Consider the following 25,162-nt stretch of genomic DNA (forward strand, 5'->3'; position numbering starts at 1 on the left):
GAACAGTATTTCACATAAAGTAGAGAAAAATCCCTTTATCATAAAAAACACTAGAATTTAGTTAACATGCTGCTTATAATTCTGTGTAAACCTAAGCCTTTTCATCTATGGATTGAGGGGTGGGGAAATCATACTTAAATGTTTAGTTCTGTCATCTGTGAATCAGGATGGGAGGGAGAGTGCACATGTATGGGCTAATTGTATTTATCCAGGTTAATAAGAGAAGGAAAGTGAGTCTTAAGCCACAAATTGCTAAAACTTCTAATTGATGATGATACAAATGAATACTTCTTTATTGACTAGATTAAGAATTGGGGTGAAAGCCCTATCTGTACATAAAACTCTAGACAAAAATGCTGAAATCTTGTCATTATTCATACTTGAAAATGTTTGATTACTGAAATTATGAAAAAACATAAAATTGCAGAGCACTGTATACATTTGCCATTTAGTATTTGCCCAATGTTGTACACCACTTGTGAATTTTTTGCAGATTTTGTGGTATATTTAGAAATGTCAATAAAAACTACAAACATGGATGTTATTGAGTCATAGAAAATTAAGATTATTTTAAGATATATGGCAGTACTTTCTAGAAAGCAGAACTAGAATTCACTGAAAAGATCATTTAGAATATCAGAAAAATATTGTTTCTTTCTAGGAAAAATTTTAATAATCTTTTATACATTTCCTTTTTAATTTAAACTCATATGGACAGGTAAATCTCCCTACCCCTAAAGTGAAGCTGCTCAGTCATGCCCGACTCTTTGTGACCCAATGGACTGTAGTCTACCAGGCTCCTCCATTCATGGGATTCTCCAGGCAAGAATACTGGAGTGGGTAGCCTTTCCTTCTCCAGGGGATCTTCCCAACTCAGGGATTAAGCCCAGGTCTCCTGCATTGCAGGCAGACTACTTACCATCTGAGCCACCAAGGAAGTAACACCTAAAGGGAGATCCTAAATTTTTATACTTGTTGTTGTTGGTTAGTCACTAAGTCATGTCTGATTGCTTTGCAACCCCTTGGACTGTAGCCCATCAGCTTCCTCTGTTCATGGGATTTCCCAGACAAGAATAGTGGAATGAAAGTTAATTGCCATTTCCTTCTCCTGGGGATCTTCCCAATGCAGGGATCGAGCGTGCATCTCCTGCATTGAAAGTGAATTCTTTACCCCTGTGCCATTGGGGAAGTCTATTGTGTCCCTGTAACCTAGTAAATAAATATATTTCATAGATAAGTGACTCACCACAATAAAGCTTTTTTATTTTTATTTTTGCTAATAAAGAATGAAATGAAATTAAGTGCTTTTTGCCTAAGATGCGTGTCAAGATTTCAACACAAATGTTGTGTTCAACTCAAATGTTATTCTTGCCTCTAAAGTCAAAGCAACTTTCAAGTATAATGTTACTACTTATGCATTAAATTTTCTTGAGCTAATAAATATATAAGTTTAATTGGAATATAGCTTTATGTATCAATGACAGTAGCCATGAAGTGATTGACCATTATAGGTCAAAATGCTAAGTGTGATCCGCTCCTGAAAAATGAACTCAAATTTATGAAGTTCAACCTCTGTTTTCTTCTTTAGGAATGGCAAGTTCATTGAAGAAAATGAAAAGTACTCATTGAGAGGAAGCAATACAGAACTCACTGTCAGGAACATAATCAATAGTGATGGGGGCCCTTATGTCTGCAAGGCCACAAATAAGGCAGGAGAAGATGAAAAACAGGTGCTTCTCCAAGTCTTTGGTAAGTATTATAGCACAGTGGTTAAAAGTGTAATGTCTAGAGGAAGGTCTGAGTCAAACTGGAAAAGTCTCTGTCGCTTATACGAGCTACTTATAATTAAATTAATTTCTAAACCTATGTTTTAGTTTTCTCATCTCTAAAATATATTTTAAAATTGCAGCTACCAGATAGATTTAAGAATTATATGAGATTACAATGTAAATTTTTATAAAATATTTGATGAACTCATAGCAGAGGCTAGAAGAAAATTTATTAAAATTATACATAATGAAATCTATTATATCTTGGGTTGTTCTTATAAATGTTTAAATAACACATGCTGGGTTCAGTTTTACTTTTAATATACTTTGAGAGTTCATTCAAAAGGCTATAATTAGGAACATTGACCTGTAACCATGATTAAATATTCACTTTTCATTTTATTAAAAGGACATGCAATATAAATAACTTCCACATTAGAGCCATATTCCTTTCTTTATGGAACTTATAAAAGGTACAAAAATCAGTGTATTTATTTTTAATTATTGATTTAGCTTCTGTTATATTTGTAAGAGGAAAAGATTTTGGTGGTGGATATTTAGAATATGATTATTCTCTTTAAAACACAAACATGAAGAATTATATGCATTACTGATATTTAGTGTGTTTTCTCCATTTTTAGCAATGTTGTTATCACAACATTTTCCCAACAATGAGAGGGGCAGGAAGGAAGGAATACTTTGAAGAGTAGAGGGACCAGGTTTTGCATTTGACAGATGCAGCAATACTGTTTAGACCAAAAAATGAATGGTGTACACCTGTGGACACACCCTTGGTCAGTTGGTCCTTGAATAGCTGTAATAGAAATGTTTCCTGTACCAGGGAGATTTTCATAAAGCCTATATTTTAGTTAAGTAGGACAGACAGTAAAGAATATACCAAAGTATATTAAAATAAAATTAGAATAATAAGATGTTCTAAGAAGAATGTGAAACTAGATCAATCTGAAAAGGGCTATTATTTTGGAGATCATGATGTTGGAAAGTTGCTCAGAAGGGTCATGCTTAGATGTGATTACACAAATATCTTTAATGATGAAAAATCAGCAAAGCTATGAACCAGGATAAAATTGTTCACATAGAATAAGAGTAAATACATTATTTCTAATAATTCTCAAAATTATTAGAAATTATAGAAATCATATAATTTATTCAAGTAGTATTTACCACTTAAGAAAATGTTCTTTTTAAAATGTACAATGCTAAATATGACTTAGTATAAACTACATAATTAGAAATGATGGACTTTGAGGTAATTTCAAAGGATAATCTTAATCGATCTCAATGAGCTTATATGAAATACTGTTTAGTTAATTTTTAAAATTTAAGTGACACTGAGTAAGAACAAAGGCAAAAGAGTTCTAATATTTTTTTTACCTTTTAAATAGAAAATAATTAATGAAAAATGATATGCTACTTGACTGTTGTAATTACTTTGCATAGTAACAACAGTGAACAGATTCATATTGTGTTTGATACAAAATCATGCATATATAAGGAAATAAAGCTAAAATCATTAAAGTAAATGGAATAAACATTGAATTTAAAAAATTATATATGTCCTATTTCTGATATCAGGAATTTAATTTTCTAAGATTAAGAACAACATACATATATTTGATAGTGCTGCTACTGCTAAGTCACTTCAGTTGTGTCCGACTCTGTGTGACCCCATAGACGGCAGCCCACCAGGCTCCCCCATCCCTGGGATTCTCCAGGCAAGAACACTGGAGTGGGGTGCCATTTCCTTCTCCAATGCATGTAAGTGAAAAGTGAAAGTGAAGTCGCTCAGTCACGTCCGACTCTTAGCCACCCCATGGACTGCAGCCTACCAGGCTCCTCCGCCCATGGGGTTTTCCAGGCAAGAGTACTGGAGTCGGGTGCCATTGCCTTCTCCGACATATATTTCATAATTGATTGCATTTAATGATTAAAAAAAAAAAACTGTTACTTACTCTGAAGTAACAGGTGCTGACTTTTATCACTTTTATGTTCAAACAAATAAAAGCTTAAGAAATGCCGACAATACAGAGTTTAAAATTTTAAAGCTCTTTGGCATATGTAAATTTGTTAAGGGACATGTTTTAATATTAATATAATTTAAATTAGTACACATGATGGTTTGGTTTTATAGCTGTCATAACTATAATGAAATAATTATCTATTATGTCTAATAATATTAAGGCAATCTAGGGGCAAAATAAATCAACCATAATAATAAAGATAAATAGTATGTATATGTATTTACTTGTTAAGTATTTTAAGTATTGTACATAGTTACAGTTACTATATATTCAGGATACAGTCACTATTTCCCCCCCTTTTGTGAAATTTTTTTAAAGTTTAAGAGATAGTCACTACAAAAGCAAATGTCATATACAGACACACATACGTAGTAGACTTGTGGTTTTAAGAGGATATTTTAATTTTGTACCTTTAAGAGGAAAAAATTAAATAGCTTTAATTGGCAAAATCTTGAAAAGAATTTTTGTCTATTGGTTTCTAAGCCACTTCAAATTATTTTTATAATCATAATCTATGAACATTATTTTTAAAGCTATTTCTCCTATAATTTGCAGATCTACTGGCACTCTTATAAAGCAAGCATGATACTATAACCACTGAAACGTTAATAATGTAATACTAAGCTGTTGTGTACTCAAATGCCCACTATGAATAATAATATTTTCTTTTAATACAGATTGAGTAATGTATATATTTTTTACAGTACAGCCTCACATAATACAGCTTAAAAATGAGACTACATATGAGAATGGTCAAGTCACACTCATATGTGAAGCAGAAGGGGAGCCTATTCCAGCAATCACCTGGAAGAGAGCAGTGGATGGCATCACTTTTTCTGAAGGTGATAAGGTAACAGCAATTTAATATACAGTGATTTTCAAAAGCATTGTATTTGTAGTTTTTTGTATATAATTAAATCTCATATTGGTCTCCAATTCACCAAGTAACTTGTAGAAATGCAAGAATGATTTATTTTTTGAAAAGACAACTATCACAGTCAACCTAAAAATAAATTCATAAAAGAAAAATGTTAAATTTAAATATTAAAGATGCTTCTCATTATGACTCAAAATTTTAAATTGTTAAGTTTTCCTACATACAAACTTTTGGTATACACTGAATCCATAAAATACCTTATTGCAATTTCAATTCCTCTACCTTGTACTATGAAAATGAAAATAATTTAAATTCTCAAAATCCTGGCTGTCATTTAACTCTTAATTCTTTCATATTTTCTTTGTGCATTAGGACAGTAGATTTCTGCTTTTATATAATTTATGTTAATTGAATTGGCATTTTCACACATGTAAAAATGATGAGATTAAACTTATGTCTCTTTTCTTTCTCAGTGTTAAAGAGCAACCTCCTTTAAACCTCTTTCATTAATTTAAGTCAATTGCCATAGGAGGAAATGATTTTCAAAATATAAGTACCTTTGACTTAACAACATTGATAGCAGAAAATTGTGAAGTCAGTTTATCCAAAATATGCTTTCTATTCTTCCAACTTATCTTGTAATTTTAATAACATGCTAACTCCATAAACCAACATAACAGGCTTCTCCCTGGCCATTTACTATTTATCTTTAGAAAAAATATATTCCCGTACATCAGCTTTCTTTGTCTCATTTTTTTCCTCATGATGGCATTTTTTAGACAGTATATCTCTTTTGGCAATAGTTATACTATTTTGATATACTTATTTTATATATGCAAGTTGAAAATCAAATTTCTAAAATGTGAATGACATTTGTATTCTTCTGGCAACCCAGAAAAACAGTATAGAGTTTGCTTTAATATTTTCTTAACAAATAAACATACGTATTACTATGGTATATTGCCAAATCTGAAAGGAGTTTTATTTCTGTAACATCCTTTAAAATTGTCCAAAAATTAGATATATAAAACTGTGGATAGTTCTTTTTTTTAAATTTTATTTTATTTTTAAACTTTACATAATTGTATTAGTTTTGCCAAATATCAAAATGAATCCGCCACAGGTATACATGTGAACACATGTATACCTGTGGATAGTTCTTTTGACAATTTAGTACATTTCTTTGGAGAAGATCACTCAACAATCATCATGTTTGTAAGCCTTTATTAATTATACCTTCATATTCCTAACTCATACTTTCATTATTTTTTATAAATCTTCTGATATGTCTCTTCTCAAATATAACTTTCATTTTTCATCTAATAGGTATTCTCTTATATACATACCAATGATGAAAGACTCATTATATTCACTTATTTGAGCCTTAAAAAATAATCAAGTAACCAGAGCCTTACTTCCAGTGCTAGATGAGGATAGATTCTCAGATTACTCTAAGGGATCAAACCTGGTCTGTAATCTGTCGTCCGCCATCTCCCAGCGTTTGCCTGAATTCAGGTTCATTGAGTCAGACATGTCCTCTGCTGCCTCTACTGGAAATTAAGCCCACTCTACACTTAGTATGAGCGACTTCACTTTCACTTTTCACTCTAATGAGTTAGTGAAGGAAATGGCAAACCACCCCAGTGTTCTTGCCTGGAGAATCCCAGGGACAGAAGAGCCTGGTGAGCTGCCGTCTCTGGGGTCGCAGAGTCGGACACAACTGAAGTGACTTAGCAGCAGCACACTGAGTAAGAAGTAGTTGAAATGTATAGCTGTGAATTCTGTTTTAAAGCAGAATTTCTCAAACCTCAGTCATTTGATGATCAGTTTCATTTCTTTTCCATATTTTTGTGCTGCCTGGACTGTCATACACTTAATATTTTTCTTTAAATTAAATTAGGTTTTTATTTTAATTATAAGCAAAAAGATGTTACATTTTAAAATGTACGTCAAAGTAAATATGAAACTATAAAGTAAAATTTGTTTCAAATGAGCCCTAAACTTAGCATGTATACCTTCACTGGTACACACACCATAGTTTTAAGCATCAAATTAACATAATACAAAGTTTGGCTATAAAATTTTGAGAACAAACCCTGTTTGCCTTTCTTCTATTTGTGAGGTCAAGCACTTCCCTCCAGTAAATAAATATGCTACATTGTTAATTAATGGGTAGAAAGTTCACAAATCTTAGTAGCAAAAACTCATTTAATTTGCTTCCCTTATAGCTCAGTTGGAGAAGACAATGGCACCCCACTCCAGTACTCTTGTCTGGAAAATTCCATGGATGGAGGAGCCTGGTAGGCTGCAGTCCATGGGGTCGCTAGGAGTAGGACAGGACTGACTGACTTCACTTTCACTTTTCACTTTCACGCATTGGAGAAGGAAATGGCAACCCATTCCAGTGTTCTTGCCTGGAGAATCCCAGGGATGGGGGAGCCTGGTAGGCTGCCGTCTATGGGGTCGCACAGAGTCAGACACGACTGAAGTGACTTAGCAGCAGCAGCAGCATAGCTCAGTTGGTAAAGAATTTGCATGCAATGCAGGAGACCCCAGTTCTATTCCTGGGTTGGGAAGATCTGCTAGAGAAGGGATAGGCTACCCTCTCCAGTATTCTTGGGCTTCCCTTGTGGCTCAGCTGGTAAAGAATCTGCCTGCAATTTGGGAGACCTGGGTTTGATCCCTGCCTTGGGGAGATATTTCTATTTGTGAGGTCAAGCACTTCCCTCCAGTAAATAAATATACTATATTATTAATTAATAGGTAGAAAGTTCACAAATCTTAGTAGCAAAAACTCATTTACTTTCAGTCCTTAACACCAAATGATCCTTCAAAATGATGCCAATAAACTCAATAAATAAAGTACAGTGGAACTTCCCTGACTGGTAGTTAAGACTCTGGGCTTCCAATGCAGGGTGTATGTTTGATCCCTGGTCAGGACCTAAGATCTCATATGCCTGAAAATGTGGCCAAAATAAATTTAAATTTGTTTTAAATTAGGAAAAAAAAAATAGTGATTTAACTTCAAAAATAACCTATTTTTGTCTTGCTGAAGTAAAATATAAAATGCTGGTTGGTCATAGCCTGAGTTTAGATCAGCTCAAACTTTGTGATTAAAATAATAGGATTATCTGTTCTTTTGCATTTATTTGAAAACTGTGTTTTTTTTTTCCTGTGTCAAAGAAAACAACCCTACTTACTGATTCACTGTTAACTTCAGTTCTTCAAGTCCAGATTGCTTTCTATTCCTTCAAATAAATAGATGTATTTAAACTGACATTTAAGATTAAAAAGAAACTTAATACAAAGTATAAAAAATACACTTTAACAGTTATCTTTATACGTACATGCAGAAATCATAGTTGTAGCAAAGTGTTTCTATTTTGATTGTAGAAAAGTGGCAAGCATTTTTCTCCATGAATTGAAGCACTATCTGTACCATGCTTCAAATGTTCTTGCAGAATGAAATACCAAGATGAAAGGGATTTCTAGAAACCATAAACAGAGACAGGTCTTTGATTACAACCACTTGAATAATATGTTTTAAATTTTATAACAAATTAAATTATTAGCATAAAGACATTGATAATTTTACTGTTTTGTTCATTATTATTTTATGCTCTAGGATATTATTTTTTGAGTAGGTACATCTGTGGACCTAAAGAAACTTCTAGAACGGTTTTAAATGATTTATTTATATAAACCACTTTTAATGGAGGGTAAAGGATAATGGAGTGAGTTTTTCACATTATATGAAAGTCTCTACTAAAAATTCTTAATTTTTTTTAAATTTTATTTTTAAACTTTACATAATTGTATTAGTTTTGCCAAATATCTTAATTTTTTATTTATATAAAATATGAAGGTTACATTAGCCTTTTTGTATGTCCTCATTTTTTTCATTCTAAAGCAAATACGAGTTCTTGAAAATTACATTTAATAAAATGTAAATGATAAAATAATCTTTAAACTTACAGAAATTTCCATTGCTAATGTTTCCTGTACCATTTGCCTAAGTTCATTTAACAACCATCAGCATCTTTTATTGAGGTCTTTTATGTTTCCATGTGCTATCCTATGCACAAAGAATACAGCAGTGTAAAACAAATGTTTTCTGCCTCATAGTGCATACTGTTCAGGAGAGGAATCAAGGCATATTTAAAATTAGCAGTGTTTCACTTATGAATATGCAATTTTGAAATGTGAAATTTCGTATCAAAATAGAAATTTTAAGTATATAAGTGGACTTCTACAGCCTCCAGACATAGCTTTGGCATATTTTCCTGTGCTATCACAGACTTAATTCTGCTTATTCTTCTGACAGGCCTCTGCATTGGTGCATTTTGGAAAGTATATCATCTTCAGAATACCTCCTTTAAATTTGTTTAGGCTGATGAAAACTGCTTATACTGATTTTAAAAGAAACTTTAAAAAAGTTAATGGTGTAATTTGCAACACCTTTATATTATAGAAAACAACTTAAGATTTTCAACTTCTTTTGTCTCTTTAAATAGAATTTACAAAATGAGACTGCCAAATCCACAATTACTGATTTAAGAAAGAGAGCAGTTTTTCAAATATCTGCACTTTATTATAAAACTTGAAGTGAAATGAAAAACTGAAATATGGTGACATATTTGTAGCATCATCTTTAATAATAAAAGACATTTCATAAGTATTTTTAATGTACCTTTGTAAGTAATTATACTTTGCAAAATTTTTGCACCAATATTTTTATAAGGAATTTTATTTATACTTCTTTACCAAATCCTGAAGATGCATTCTAGTGTGTAATTATAGGCAATTCTTAGTGCCTGATGGTTGATAAAAAGCAACAATAACAACAACTAGGGACAGATAAAACCAGCAAATATGTTTTACTAAATAATTGAAAAAAACAATCATGATATGGTTGTTCAAATATTTTAAAGACAGCCATGTCCGGTTGAACTAGACATATTGCTTACTGTAAGTGCCTGTATGACAAAAGAGTGAATGGAAGTTACAAAATGGCAGAGACTTTCCAAGAATCAGGGATTATAGATAATGAAATGTGTTAAATTCCAAGTGACATAATGCCATTCCCATGAATTTCTGTATCATAGTTTGTATGATTCTCAATGTCTAAAAGAAAATTCTTTCAGTTGACATTACATTATATAAGAAAATCTTAAATAATATTTTTTACCCTGATATTCTTCCTTGTTGTGATATTTAAATTTGAGTTAATAATCGGGGGAAAGGGTGAGAGGTACTGAACCAAGGTTGTACATCAGAATCACATAAAGAGATGTATACATGTGTACCTGTCTGGGCCTTTCTCTCTGGAAAATGTCTAAGTCTGTCTTCCAGACTTTGAACTGCGCCATGTCGTTCAGTCATGCCTGACTCTTCATAGCCTCATGGACTGCAGCTCGCCGGGCTTCCCTATACTTCACCATCACCCAATGATTGCTCAAACTCATGTCCATTGAGTCAGTGATACCATCCAACCATATCGTTCTCTGTTATCCCCTTCTCTTTCTGCCTTCAATCTTGCCCGCATTCCGGTCTTTTCTGATGAGTCAGCTCTTCACATCAGGTGTCCAAAGTATTGGAACTTTAGCTTCAACATCAGTCCTTCCAATACATATTCAGGAATGATTTCCTTTAGGGTTGACTGGTTTGATTCCTTTGCAGTCCAAGGGACTTTCAAGAGTCTTCTGCAACCCCACAGTTCAAAAGCATCAATTCTTTGGCTCTCAGCCTTCTTTAAAGTCCAACTCCCACATCCACATCTGACTACTGGAAAAATTATAGCTTTGACTATATGGACTTTTAGCAAAGTGATGTTTTGGTTTTTAATATGCTGTCTAGGTTTGTTGTGACTTTTCTTCCAAGGAGGAAGTGTCTTTTAATTTCATGCCGCAGTCACCATCTGCAATGATTTTGGAGCCCAAGAAAATAAAGTCTGTCACTGTTTCATTTGTTTCTCCATCTCTTTCCCATGAAGTGATGGGATTGGATGCCATTTTTGTTTTCTGACTGTTGAATTTTAAGCCAGCTTTTGCCACTCTCTTCTTTCAGCTTCATCAAGAGGCTCTTTGGTCCCTCTTTGCTTTCTGCCATAAGGGTGGTGTCATCTGCATCTGAGGTTATTGATATTTCTCCCAGCAATCTTGATTCCAACTTGTGCTTCATCCAGCCTGACATTTCTCGTGATGTATTCTGCATATAAGCACAGTGACAATATGCAGCCTTGTCATTGTACTCCTTTCCCAGTTTGAAACCAGTCCATTGTTCCATGTCAGGTTTAAACTGTTGTTTCTTAACCTACATACAGTTTTCTCAGGAGGCAGGTAAGGTGGGGTAGCAAAGAGTTGGACATGACTGGGTGACTTCACTTTCGTTTCTTTGAGATTGGAATGAAAACTGACCTTTTCCAATCCTGTGGCCACTGTTGAGGTTTCCAAATTTCCTGGCATATTGGGTTCAGCAGTTTCACAGCATCATCTTTTAGGATTTGAAATAGCTCAACTGGAATTCCATCACCTCCACTAGCTTTGTTCATAGTGATGCTTCCTCACTTGACTTCACACTCCAGGATGTCTGGCTCTAGGTGATTGATCACACCATGGTGGTTATCTGGGTCATGAAGATCTTTTTTGTATAGTTCTTGTGAGGTGATGAAATTCCAGTTGAGCTATTTCAAGTCCTGAAAGATGATGCTGTGAAAGTGCTACACTCAATATGCCAGCAAATTTGGAAAACTCAGCAGTGGCCACAGGACTGGAATAGGTCAGTTTTCATTCCAATCCCAAAGAAAGGCAATGCCAAAGAATGCTCAAACTACCACACAATTGCACTCATCTCACACGCTAGTAAAGTAATGCTCAAAATTCTCCAAGCCAGGCTTCAGGAATATGTGAACCGTGAACTTCCTGATGTTCAAGCTGGTTTTAGAAAAGGAACAGAAAACAGAGATCAAATTGTCAACATCTGCTGGATCATGGAAAAAGAAAGAGAGTTCCAGAAAAACATCTATTTCTGCTTTATTGACTATGCCAAAGCCTTTGACTGTGTGGATCACAATAAACTGTGGAAATTCTGAAAGATATGGGAATACCAGACCACCTGATCTGCCTCTTGAGAAATTTGTATGTAGGTCAGAAAGCAACAGTTAGAACTGGACATGGAACAACAGACTGGTTCCAAACAGGAAAAGGAGTATGTCAAAGCTGTATGTTGTTACCCTGCTTATTTAACTTATATGCAGAGTAGGTCATGAGAAATGCTGGACTGGAAGAAACACAAGCTGGGATCAAGATTGCCAGGAGAAATATCAATAACCTCAGATATGCAGATGACACCACCCTTATGGCAGAAAGTGAAGAGGAACTCAAAAGTCTCTTGATGACAATGAAAGTGGAGAGTGAAAAAGTTGGCTTAAGCTCAATATTCAGAAAACGAAGATCATAGCATCCAGTCCCATCACTTCATGGGAAATAGATGGGGAAACAGTGGAAACAGTGTCTGACTTTATTTTTTTGGACTCCAAAATCACTACAGATGGTGACTGCAGCCATGAAATTAAAAGACGCTTACTCCTTGGAAGGAAAGTTATGACCAACCTAGATAGCATATTCAAAAGCAGAGACATTACTTTGCCAACAAAGTTTCGTCTCGTCAAGGCTATGGTTTTTCCTGTGGTATTGTATGCATGTGAGAGTTGGGCTGTGAAGAAGGCTGAGTGCTGAAGAATTGATGCTTTTGAACTGTGGTATTGGAGAAGACACTTGAGAGTCCCTTGGACTGTAAGGAGATCCAACCAGTCCATTCTGAAGGAGATCAGCCCTGGGATTTCTTTGGAAGGAATGATGCTAAAGCTGAAACTCCAGTACTTTGGCCACCTCATGCGAAGAGTTGACTCATTGGAAAAGACTCTGATGCTGGGAGGGATTGGAGGCAGGAGGAGAAGGGGACGACAAAGGATCAGATCGCTGGATGGCATCACTGACTCGATGGACGTGAGTCTGGGTGAACTCCGGGAGTTGGTGATGGACAGGGAGGCCTGGCGTGCTGCGATTCATGGGGTTGCAAAGAGTCGGACACGACTGAGTGACTGAACTGAACTGAACTATGGGTATTCTTACCACCTCTTCTTAATATCTTCTGCTTCTGTTAGGTCCCTACCATTTCTGTCCTTCATTGTACCCATCTTAGCATCAAATGTTCCCTTGGTATCTCTAATTTTCTTGAAGAGATCTCTAGTCTTTACCATTCTATTGTTTTCCTCTATTTCTTTGCATTGATCACTGAGGAAGGCTTTCTTATCTCTCCTTGCTATTCTTTGGAACTCTGCATTCAAATGGGTATATCTTTCCTTTTCTCCTTTGCCTTTTGCTTCTCTTTTCTCAGCTCTTTGTAAGGCCTCCTCAGACAACCACTTTGCCTTTTTCCATTTCTTTTTCTAGGGGATTTTTTTGATCACCGCCTCCTTGCAATGTCATGAACCTCCATCCATAGTTCTTCAGGCAGTCTGTCTATCAGATCTAATCCCTGGAATCTATTTGTCACTTCCAGTGTCTAATCATAAAGGATTTGCGTTAGGTTATATGTGAATGATCTAGTGGCTTTTCCCTACTTTCTTCAATTTAAGTCTGAATTTTTCAACAAGGAGTTCATGATCTGAGCCACAGTCAGTTCACAGTCTTGTTTTTGCTCACTGTATAAAGCTTATCCATCTTCATCTGCCAAGAATATAATTAATCTGAATTCAGTATTAACCATCTGGTGATGTCCATGTGTAGAGTAGTCTCTTGTGTTTTGGAAGAGGGTGTTTGCTGTGACCAGGAACTGCACCAGTTCCTAAGTATTCTTACAGCATCTCTGATAGTGATTAGATAGCTTTATTTTGAAACTCCCCAAAATTGCTCGTTGTGGGCACCCTGTGGAGAACCCGTACCTTTAAACTTACTATATTTCTTTCATCACAACCCCCGCACACATGAAAATACACACCAATACTGAAATTAATGTGATGTAGATATCCAATACAGCTATACATAGAATAAGATATATAAAAATAATTTGTTTGTATAGCTCATGAATTTCAAATATATTTGAATTGTATCCCCATTTCAAATAAAATGATTTATTTAATTGAAATTATGGTAGTTGCAACAGTGATTCTTTATTTCAGTTTCTGGATTTGCCATTTACCTACTCTGTGACTTTAGGTAACTTGTTTCATTTTTCAGTTCCATGATGGATAAAATAAATCTCCTTCAACATTTCACTATTCTGTACATCTTTCTCTTGAGTCAGTAGATAATCATATATTTTAAGATATACTTTTTATTTCCATGCTAATCCCTTTTTAAATTCAGATATTTACTAATTCTTCAGTTTATGATTTTATAATAACTTAAGCTATGAGGCAATGTATTTGCAATTTCCTTCCATATAGCTCATCTGTACAACTCAATTATAAGAAAAGCTAAGATTACTTTGGTAATGTCTTTACATTGGAAAAAGAAAAGTTTCTGATTGTAGAGAAGAATGCTAAAGAGCTTGCTTCTGGCACCTGTAGATCTTAATGCCTGTATTTTTTTGTCTTTCCACAGATAATGGGCTTTTTTGAAGGATATTATATTTGAGTGACGTTTTAAAAATCATCCTAATGCATTTTTTCATTGTAGTGCTCTGAGAGCAGTATTGTAGATCCCTGCTGGGCAGTAGGCAAATGGATACTTCTTTTCCTCATCTGATGTAGATGGTAGAATATAATTAGGCATATTGGAAATCTTCCTGGGATGCTTCTGATCTTGTTGAGAAGTGGATTTTCAATCATTTACAACTTTCTGAAATTTCTTTTCCAGCTCACACTTCAAATAAAAAGTATGTAAGAACTAGTCATAAGTCCAACATATAATTAAAAAAACAAAACATTTCTGAGGAAATTCTAGGAAACAATTAAAAAATAAAATATCATTTTTCTTTTTTAAAATATTAATGAATGGTTATTTTAAAATATGCATAAGTATTTCTAGCAGAAAGAAACTATTATCTTTTTCATAGGATAATATATTAGTTAATGATTTTACCAAAATTATTCTGGGAAAAAAATCATTTACATACTGAAAGTTAGTTTTCTTTGTCTTTATAACAGAAAATAATATTACCTTTTCTTGTGAATGCCATATTCTGTTTTAGGTTTCATGTATTATTTACTTTATCTTTTGAAAGAATCTATACTATTGAGGAAAATATAAAATAATATAGCAACAAAGAAAGATGTAGATTTCAGTGAATATCCATAGACTTAAAAAAATAACAAATTTCCTAGTAAATGTAACTTTGATTTATTTATGAAATATTTTAGTGGAAGACAGTAAGTTTAAGAACAAAATGAAATAAATTTGAATGAATTGCTTTACAAGTAGACAATTAGACACAGATATCTGAACATATTTCAGTAAACATTCTAGTAAAGAACTTGCAAAAAATACATTTGATAAATTTGTATTGTCAATTTTAAGCATGAAGCAAAAACAAATGTATAAAAAAATGCTAGCTACATGAAAATTTATTTGTAAAATTGAATTCATAGTAATGAAAAGTACTTTAGCCAGTTATTATAATCCCATCATTACTTTTGACTCATGGATTAACAAATAATAAATTTAAATAAAATATATTAAACAAAGATCTTCAGTAATAACTATGTTCAGTCATATATCAAGTAGTTGTGTTTACTGAGGGAAAAATCCCTCTTAGACGACTCTTCCTTGGCTATTATGTATTGTCATGATCTGTATCTTAAAGCACCATCATTGCTATTGTTTTGTAATCCATAGAAGTTCTTATCCAACTTTCCAAGTTCTTCATTCTTGGATGCCTGATTTTTTTTAAATTCATATTTGATAGTGTTTATACTTATAAGAAAATCATATTTATATTCTATCAAATACATAGAAATGATGTAATTTTAATATCTGTGGATTCTATCATCTTTTCCCTGGCTCAAATCACCCGCTCTATTCACTTCTTTTATTCCCCAGCTTAAATTTCATTGTCTGTTATAATCATTACCATATATACATTCCTCAATCTTTTTTTGCTTTTAAAACTATTTCCAGAAAAATACCAGTCATCCTTCAGGTAACCTCAATGCCTATAGCACACGTGTTGGAGGACAGCTAAACTTAGCTGGAATCATTCTGAATGATCTCCCTTTAAAACTGTGACCCATAGCTTAATGCATGCTCTCTCTGCTTTGCAGTACTCAGCCCATATTTTCTTGGCAACTACCTCATATATTTCCTCCATGCTTAAGTTCACAAACTTCCTCTGTCCTAAGAAAGCTCAGCTGTTGAACTGGTTCCTCATTTACTAATAAAAACAATAAAAAGAACACTGTAACCAGTTCCTATGATTGCATCTACATGTTACCATGAATGTAATAGTCAAGTTTTTAATGTAGATAGTAGTTCCAGCCTTTCTACCATACCATAGATATTAGCACAATAATTTATCTTTTCCCAACTTTTTTTTTTCACTCACCACCTTATTTTTCCCATAAACATTCAAAACTATTTCATTGTTACTTTAATATACATTATTCCCTAGTAGCTCAGATGGTAAAGAATCTGCCCACAAATTGGGAGACCACATTTGATCCCTTGGTTGGGAAGATCTCCTGTAGAAGGGAATGACTACCCACTCCAGTATTTTTGCTGGAGAATTCCATGGACAGGGGAGCCCAGCTGATTAGAGTCCATGGGTTCTGAAAGAGTTGGACATGACTGAGCAGCTCACACATATATATTATAGCATATAGTATGTAGATAACATGATATAATTTATACATAGAATATATTTATGATGTATATTCTACATAAAATGGATATAAATATTCTTGCATATATTTTCCTGTATTTCCAATTTTATTTTTCTTCCAGTTTTATTGAGGCATAATTGCCATAAAACACTGTAAGTTTTAAGATATACAGCATAATTATTTGGCTTGTGTACATCATGAAGTGATTATCACATTAAGTTTAGGGAACATCCAATATCTCAGATATAAATAAAATTAAAGAAATAGAAAAAATGTTTCCTTGTGATGAGAACTGATAGGAACTGCGCTCGCGGTGTTCACATATAACATTTGTTTGTTGTCCAGTTGTTGCGTCCAGCTATTTGTGACCCCATAGACTATAGCCTGCCAGGTTCCTCTATCCTCCACTGTCTCCTGGAGTTTGCTCAAATTTTGTCCATTGAGTCAGCAATGAGCGCTCTCTCTCTTTATATATATATATATATGTGTGTGTGTGTGTGTGTGTATGTATTTATATATAACTATGTTCATACTATATTCATTTAAGATAAATTTATACATGTATAAATATATATGCTATATATAGCGTATATAACTTATAGTAGTATTAATTATATTTATCATGTTGTATCCTACATTCTTAGTACTTGTTTACTTCATAACTGGAAGTTTGTGTCTTTTGACTGCCTTAATCCACCCCTGCCTCTGGTAACCACAAATCTAAATATGAACTCTTTTTCTGTGAATTTGCTTATTTTTAAAATATATTAATAATTGGCCTTTCATACTGTGTGAGGTTCTGTTATACAGTATTGTGACTCAGCAGTTCTATTATTTCCACAATAAATCTAGTTATAATCTGTACCCATACTAAGGTATTACATAGTTGTACAGCCACCCTTGGATCCAACACCACCCTGTAGTGGGCCAACATCAACTTCAGAGCACCCTGTCCATTGAGTCGGTGATGCTATCCAACTGCCTCCAGGCAAAAATACTGGAATGGGTTGCCATGCCCTCCTCCAGGGGATCTTCCAGATCCAGGGATTGAACCCGCGTCTCATGTCTCCTGCATGAGTAACGGGTTCTTTATCATTAGTGCCACCTGGGAATCTCTGGCTTATGGTATACTTTCCTGTTTTTTCACTCATCAGTCTTGGTCTTCTAATTGACCTCTAAATTATCTAGGGATCTAAATTGGGGTTTGTTCCTGTTATTCTTATTTTAAATATATTAAAATTGTGATCATTTCTCAAAACTCAACTGTTACGGCTCTGGTCCAAGCCAGCATAATTATTTGTCTGCATGCATGCTAAATCACTTCAGATGTCTCTGTGACCCTGTGAACCATAGCCCACCATATTCCTCTGTCCATGAGATTCCCCAGGCAAGAATACTGGAGTGGGTTGTCATGCCCTCCTCCAAATTATTTGCCTGATGCTTCTGCTGCTAAATCACTTCAGTCGTGTCCGACTCTGTGCGACCCCGCAGACGGCAGCCCACCAGGCTCCCCCATCCCTGGGATTCTCCAGGCAAGAACACTGGAGTGGGTTGCCATTTCCTTCTCCAATGCCTGAAAGGACAAGTGAAAGGGAAGTCGCTCAGTTGTGTCCGACTCTTAGCGACCCCATGGACTGCAGCCTACCAGGCTCCTCCATCCATGGGATTTTCCAGGAGAGAGTACTGGAGTGGGGTTCCATTGCCTTCTCCGAATTATTTGTCTAGATTATTGCAAAAAACTTTATAAAGGTTTTAATGCATTCACCCTTGCCCTTTGTTATTCTTGTTAAAATAGTGAAATTGGTCCACTGGAAATAAGCCGGATAATATTACTCTGTTGTTCAGAAGCCTCCAATAGCTTCTGATATCATTTGGAAAACCCTTTTATTACCTAAACTGCATTACATGATAGCATGTGTGTGTGTTAGTTGCTCACTCATGTCTGACTCTTTGCGATCACTTAGACTGCAGCCCATCAGGCTCCTCTGTCAATGGAATTCTTTAGGCAAGAATACTAGAGTGGGTTGCCATTCCCTTCTCCAGGGTATATTTCTGACCCAGGGATCTAACCTGGGTCTCCTACATTGTAGGCTGATTTTTTTTTTTTTTTTTTTTTTTACCTTCTGAGCCACCTGGGAAGCCCCCGACATGATAGGTCACTCTTCAAATCTCTATTACCTTCATTTTTCCCTCAAGTCCTACTACTAAAATCAATTAATTTAATCCTAGTATGATTGCTTCATATTTCCTCCACCAATCCGTGGGTGCTGGAAGGTTTTCAATAGTGTATGTACTTTATCCATCTACAACTTCAAATGTACATTGTTAGTTGTAAATGTAGTGAAAGCTATCACAAGTCTTTGATGTACTAATTGTGGTATGCAATATGTTTGAGTTTGTTGATAGAGTCCTTGACTGCCAAACTGAAGTCTCCATGATAAGCCTATTGGTTTTTAACTCTGGGTATCGCAAAGAGTTGGACATGACTGAGTGACTGAACTGAACTGAACTGATGTCTAGATTAATTGCTGAGTTCTTCAGGTAAACTGAGTATAAATTGTAGGACACTATTCTTTTATTTACAAAATCTGAAACTGGCTAAGAATTTAAACTATGTACAGAATAGTACAACTGACTTACTGTATCAATACTTGCATTCAATTCTGAAGTTCACTGCATCTAGCCAAGTCATAGGAGCTGTGAATCTATTGGGACAAAAATTTAAAAGGAAAAACAGAATGCTAAAGGAATAGTAGCATACAAAGTGATAAACATTTGAATAACTTGACATAATATTCTGATTACTTCATGTATTATTTGCTTATTTAAACTAAAATATCTTCTGAGGCCAAATGATAAAAAAGGTGATAATTAAGGAATTTCCATAGACACATTTTATAGAGGCAGGAGGTTAGTAAGCACTTGAATGACACACTTTTCCTGTGTATACCATAAAGAGTTGGATCTCCTCTTTCTGTATCAGAAAAAACATGTCTAACTGCTGTTTTGATCAGCACCTTGAGATATCACATTGCATTATACTATTCCAATACCTTCTTATAATATTTACAACAATCTGCCCTGTAATATAATTGTTTACTAAACATTCCATATTTGCATATCCAGCACACAGAAACTTCTTGAGGGGTGTTTCTTGTCACTTGTGTTTCTTGTAGTAAAGGTAATATAATTTCCCAGATCATCTCTGCTTCTTGGCTATCTGTTTCCACCATGCTCCCCTTTAATGATAACATCTGTAAATTTTTATCATCTAATTTTGATATATATCAATGTAAATATGCATCACAGACCTGTGTGATCCATAATTTTCTTTTTTAATAAAAGAATATGATATAGAAATATAGGCTTTTGCCTTCTCTTTTAATGTTTCTGACAAAGTCCACATTATATCTTTTCCTTTCTATGGTTTAGGGTTGTAGCATTAATGCATTCATTCCATACTTTGAAACTGTCTAAATACATCTTTTTGCCTTTGGTAAAGAAATAAATTTTGTTACCATTTGCAACTCCCTTTCTGCTATGCATTATTTTATTATCTTGATAACTTAGATCCTTTCTAGAGAGTACCTTCTCTTTTAATTGAAGACTTCTAGCAATTATAAAAAGTTGAGTTTGTATATGCATAATTTTTTAAATTTGTCTTTTCTTTATGAAGAGATACTTTACCACAAAACGAACAAATTAAATCCAAAACTAAACAAAATCAGCTCAAGGGAGTTCATGTACGTTATACAAAATTTTAATTTTTAGTCATCATTAAGAGGTAGTTTGCTTCTATGTCTATTTACTGAAAGGATTTGATGAAACTGTTTTTGATATTTTTGTTTATACTTATTAGTTTTTAGTATTTATGTGCATGTATTATATATAACATTTCCAATAAAGTGATTTTGTTAATTCCATAATTGTTATACTCTAACACAACTGAGAAGAGTTCAACACAGAGCTAAGAAATATTTTTTATCTTCTTGAGCCTCCTACCTGAAATGTAGTTATGAGGCACTAAAGTAAAATATGTGAGTCACTCAGCATAGCTGTGTATTACACCAGAGTGTATATTTGCTGTAACACTGCCAATACATATGACAGGAATTGTGCACATTATTTTTATAGCGTTTCTTATATATCCAGTGATGTATATATTTAATGTGTATTTGAAATGATGTGAGTTTTTAAAAGAAGGAAAAATGTACACACACAATGCCAAGTAGTCTTCTACTTTGTGCTGTATGGCTGGTAAAAGTGATGCTGTTAATAGCAATGTGTTGTATACCATAAGAATTTGCATATATGTGACAAAATGTTGTCACTAGTGGTAAATGCCTTGCATCTTCTGATGTTAAGTGTGGGACTAGTGACAATCTAAAATACTTGTTAGAATTCATATTTCCAGGCATATTGGATGAAGAAAGGCTTGATTTATACTCATTTAATGACAACAGACAAAATTTATGTCATGATGGACTGCATATTGATCCACGGGAAAAGAGAAACAAATGACCCGAGCCCTGTGACTGTCCAAGTGTACTATGTAGAGAGTTTCCAGGCTGCTGCGCAAGGATGAAGAGTCTGACTCTTTTCTCCTAGTTGAGGAGCCAGTGTTGAGTTTGAGTTTGAATGATTAAGGATGCTAGAAATCATAGAATGGGGTACCAGAGAGGAGGGAGCTCTGTGGAGAAGAAATTCACACAGAGAGCTCCAGAGATCTTCAGCGCTTTCCCCAAGAGTCTTCAGCTGAATACTGATAAGTGTATATGTGTGTGTGTGTGTGTGTGTGTGTGATGAAACTGTAAGGCCATAGAAAGAATCACAGGAATCCTGGAGTGGGTTGCTTTAGTAATGCGGTCGAATTAGTCTTAAACTAAAGACTATCCCCAGCTTGCCTAGCAAAGTTTAAAAGCCTCAAAAGAATAAAACTGTTTTCAAGTAATTTAACAATATCTCATAAAAGAGATCATATATATATTTATATATAATGTATCATATCACTAAATTTATATAATACTTATATCACTCAAAGCGAATAATTCACAGTGTGTTGGCATCTAATAAAAATTATGAGGTATACAAGTACATGAAAATATAACCCATATTAGGGGAAAAAAGCTAAATCAATCAAAAGAAACAGATCCATTGACAAAGGTGACAGTATTAGTAGATAGGAACATTCACATATCCTTTTTCTTTTTCTTTTAATACATATACTGCATATGTATACAAGGTAGCTGGAAAGCATGAACATAATACAGAGAAACAAAACAGCGTAAAAGACTAAATCAAAATTCTAGAAATTAAAAAGAAACATAAAGATTAGATAGGATTAAGAGAAGATTAGGTACTGCAGAAGAAATGTCTAGTAAAATCAAAGAGAAAAATACAATTTATCCAAATGAAACAGACTGGAAAAAGACCTACGTATACTTAGCGCAGTCATGTGTCTTTTTCATGCTTCCTGTGAGTTGTGGCCAAAGAAGGCTCAGTACAGGGTCCTTATTTGTCTCATTAGATAGAGCAGAGAAAGAATGTTCCCCAAATATTTTGTATTTCTTCATACTGAAGTTTTTCCATTATTGAACATGTTGTAGGGATTTACATAAAGATATACTATCAGGAGAGGCTAATGACTATTGTTAAATTTATTGAATATATACTATATGTCAGGTACTTTTTAAACATCTCATGTAAGATTATTGTACTGCTTCCTGTTGGATATTGCTTTTCAAAGATCTTTCATTTGTCTATAATTTGAACAAGATTGCCATACCACTTAGACCCTGGTCACTAACTGCATCACTGATTATAATTATACTAATCATATGTCTTGCACTGAGCCTACACAAACTTCAGTCAGTCAGTCAGTTCAGTCGCTCAGTCGAATCCGACTCTTTGCGACCCCATGAAGCACAGCACGCCAGGCCTCCCTGAGCATCACCAACTCCCAGAGTTCACCCAAACTCGTGTGCATCAAGTCGGTGATGCCATCCAGCCATCTCATCCTCAAGTAATTCTAATCAGACCTAGGGGAAAGCAGCAGAAGTCATGTACTGTGTATAAGCCACCCGGCACTGTGATAAACACTGCAAAATAATTACAGCAAAACCTCCCTGGCTTTCAGTACAGAAACCCATGGATTTGTGAGTCGTCTGCAACAGTGTGCTCTAGACTTTAATTTGGGTTCTGATCTGCTCTATATGTTCTAACAACTGACAAAAATAAAGGGACACATTCCATCTTGGTTATGTTGTTTTAAAGTTTCCATGATAAAATGCGTGATGCAAATTTAAAACAAAGATGGGAGAATGGTATAAAGACATCTCACATTCTATTGCAGCTTTAATCATTATCAATATTATGCTATTCCAATTATAGTATTTTTAATATTGCACTTCATCTGTTTTCTAATTGGTTAAGTTTATGTTACAGAGAAAAACACTTTAAAATCTGAATTTAAAAAACATTAAACCTCTCATTTATTCAAATCCTTGCAATAAAAGAGTTCACATTTTAGTTATTACATTACTTCCAGAGCAATACAGTGTAAGCATGTGATATCAGTGTTCACAAGTTAAGTTCAATTATGTACATAGACCATTACAATATCTCTGACCATCTTATAATAAATTGTTGAATAGGAAGGATTTCAGTGTATAATGTGCCTCATTCTTTTAGATCTCCTTTCTATCTTTGCAGTGTTGTGTGCCCTGAAACTAAAATTTAGCTCAAACAGGATATAACTTTTAGATTTGAATATCTTTTTGGCTTCTTTATCCCTTATTCATTTTTTAATAAGCATTTGTTGTTACTTTGCTCTTTTCCATTATGAAGGATATACAGAAAAAAATGGAAAAAGCAATGATTATCAAAAACAGTAGTGACCATCCTGTTTTTCATAGTTTCTTAACCTTGAAGAAAGCAATGAAATTTTACTTGGATCGATAGCTTGAATCTGTGGGATTTTCCTACTGGCTTTCTACACTAGCCCCACACTTATGGCTTGAATTCCCATGTCTTGAATTTTCTGAAAAATTTTGAGATCAAATATGTTGTTCTGTTAACTTTGGATTTGATAAAAGTAGGTATCTTGTCATTCTGAGTAAGCAATATCATTGCCAGAGTATGATCAGCTATACTACAAACACATTTCTTTTATTCTATTTTATTTGCTTAGAAATCCAGTCACAATGAATAACCATAATAAATAACAGTGATATACGAATACAGTTGCTGCTGCTGCTGCTAAGTCACTTCAGTCGTGTCCAACTCTGTGCGACCCCATAGACGGCAGCCCACCAGGCTCCCCTATCCCTGGGATTCTCCAGGCAAGAACACTGGAGTGGGTTGCCATTTCCTTCTCCAATAAGTGAAAGTGAAAAGTGAAAATGAAGTTGCTCAGTCCTGTCCGACTCGTAGCGACCCCATGGACTGCAGCCTACCAGGCTCCTCCATCCATGGGCTTTTCCAGGCAGGAGTACTGGAGTGGGGTGACATTGCCTCCTCTGAAATACAGTTGGGATACTTAATATAACTTTAAGTAATATATACATTTTGGAAATGTGAGGCATAATTATTAGTACCCACAGATTTAAAGCCATTGAATAGTAACACAGAGTTTATGTCTGTATAAAACCAACAAGGCCTTTTACCCCTACAACCAGTGAAGAAACTGTTAAGTTAAGAAATTTTCTTGGACATATTACTCTTTATTTCATCAGTTTACTCTCCTTAGAGGAAGGGTAAATGTACATAAGTTTTATTACATGATAAGAAAATAGGAATAAAATTAGGAAGGTCGGATCAAGCCCAGAGGAAAAAAACCTTAATACTAAGAGTAAACATAGGAATCCTATGATTTTGATAAGTTAGTTTGCATAAATTAATTCCAATAACCTTTGGAAAGAGTCTGTTTTCTCTCTTATGCATTTAACAGTTATGTCTCGCTGCTGCCTCTACATATTTGAAACTAAATTTAATTTACATGCAATAGAGATGCAATGGAATGCGATTAAAAATAATGCAAACAGAATATATAATAACAAACCCACCTCCCCAAAAAATGCATAGCATATAATGAGAAAAAATAATATGTAAACAAAAGGTGAAAATCTGTTGTGTGTGTGTGTGTATCTTGGGTTCTCCATGGGTTCTCTATCAGCCTCCAACGTCAGGGGATCCCATGCGCTCTCAGCCTTTTCTCTACACCTGTTGTCTTCTCTCAGTTTTTCCATAAGCCTTCTGGTGGCATATTCTCTCCATGGCACGGAATTCTCTCTACACCACTGCCTTTTTCACCATTTCCAGATTCCAGTCCACACTTCAGTGTGTCAAGAATATACATCTGACTCTAACCCACCCCTTCAATAATATCCCCACAATGAACCTGTGGTATTTTTCAGTCTATTTGTATTTTATTTTATTTTTAAAATGATATCTGTCTTCTCAGTTAAAGTTAAATTCTACTAAGGGTGGAAATTCTGTTTTGCTCAGCTTGTATCCCCAGTGCCTGGACACTTCTTGTAGAACAATTGCACACATACAAAAAAGTGTTGAGTGACTGACTGACGTGAACCACCATTTCACAAAAGGCCAAAAGCGTCAATGACCCTAAAAACGTTCAAAGGCATAAATGTGAGGA

General features: G+C 34.5%; 1 protein-coding gene across 2 annotated transcripts in view; it reads left to right on the top strand.

Moving 5' to 3' along the window:
• The window catches only part of NCAM2 (neural cell adhesion molecule 2), a 559,186-nt gene that overhangs the window by 381,545 nt on the left and 152,479 nt on the right, over positions 1 to 25,162 (top strand). For both annotated transcript variants that reach the window (XM_086322171.1, XM_086322181.1), the window contains exons 7-8: positions 1,589 to 1,749; positions 4,516 to 4,661. In XM_086322171.1, coding sequence (XP_086178297.1) covers positions 1,589 to 1,749; positions 4,516 to 4,661 — 307 coding nt within the window. The remainder of the gene's footprint in view (positions 1 to 1,588; positions 1,750 to 4,515; positions 4,662 to 25,162) is intronic.

This window comes from Bos grunniens, chromosome 1 (genome assembly GCF_055505025.1).
Source record: "Bos grunniens cultivar Pamir isolate PY7600 chromosome 1, Bosgru_T2T1.0, whole genome shotgun sequence".
NCBI lineage: Eukaryota > Metazoa > Chordata > Mammalia > Artiodactyla > Bovidae > Bos > Bos grunniens.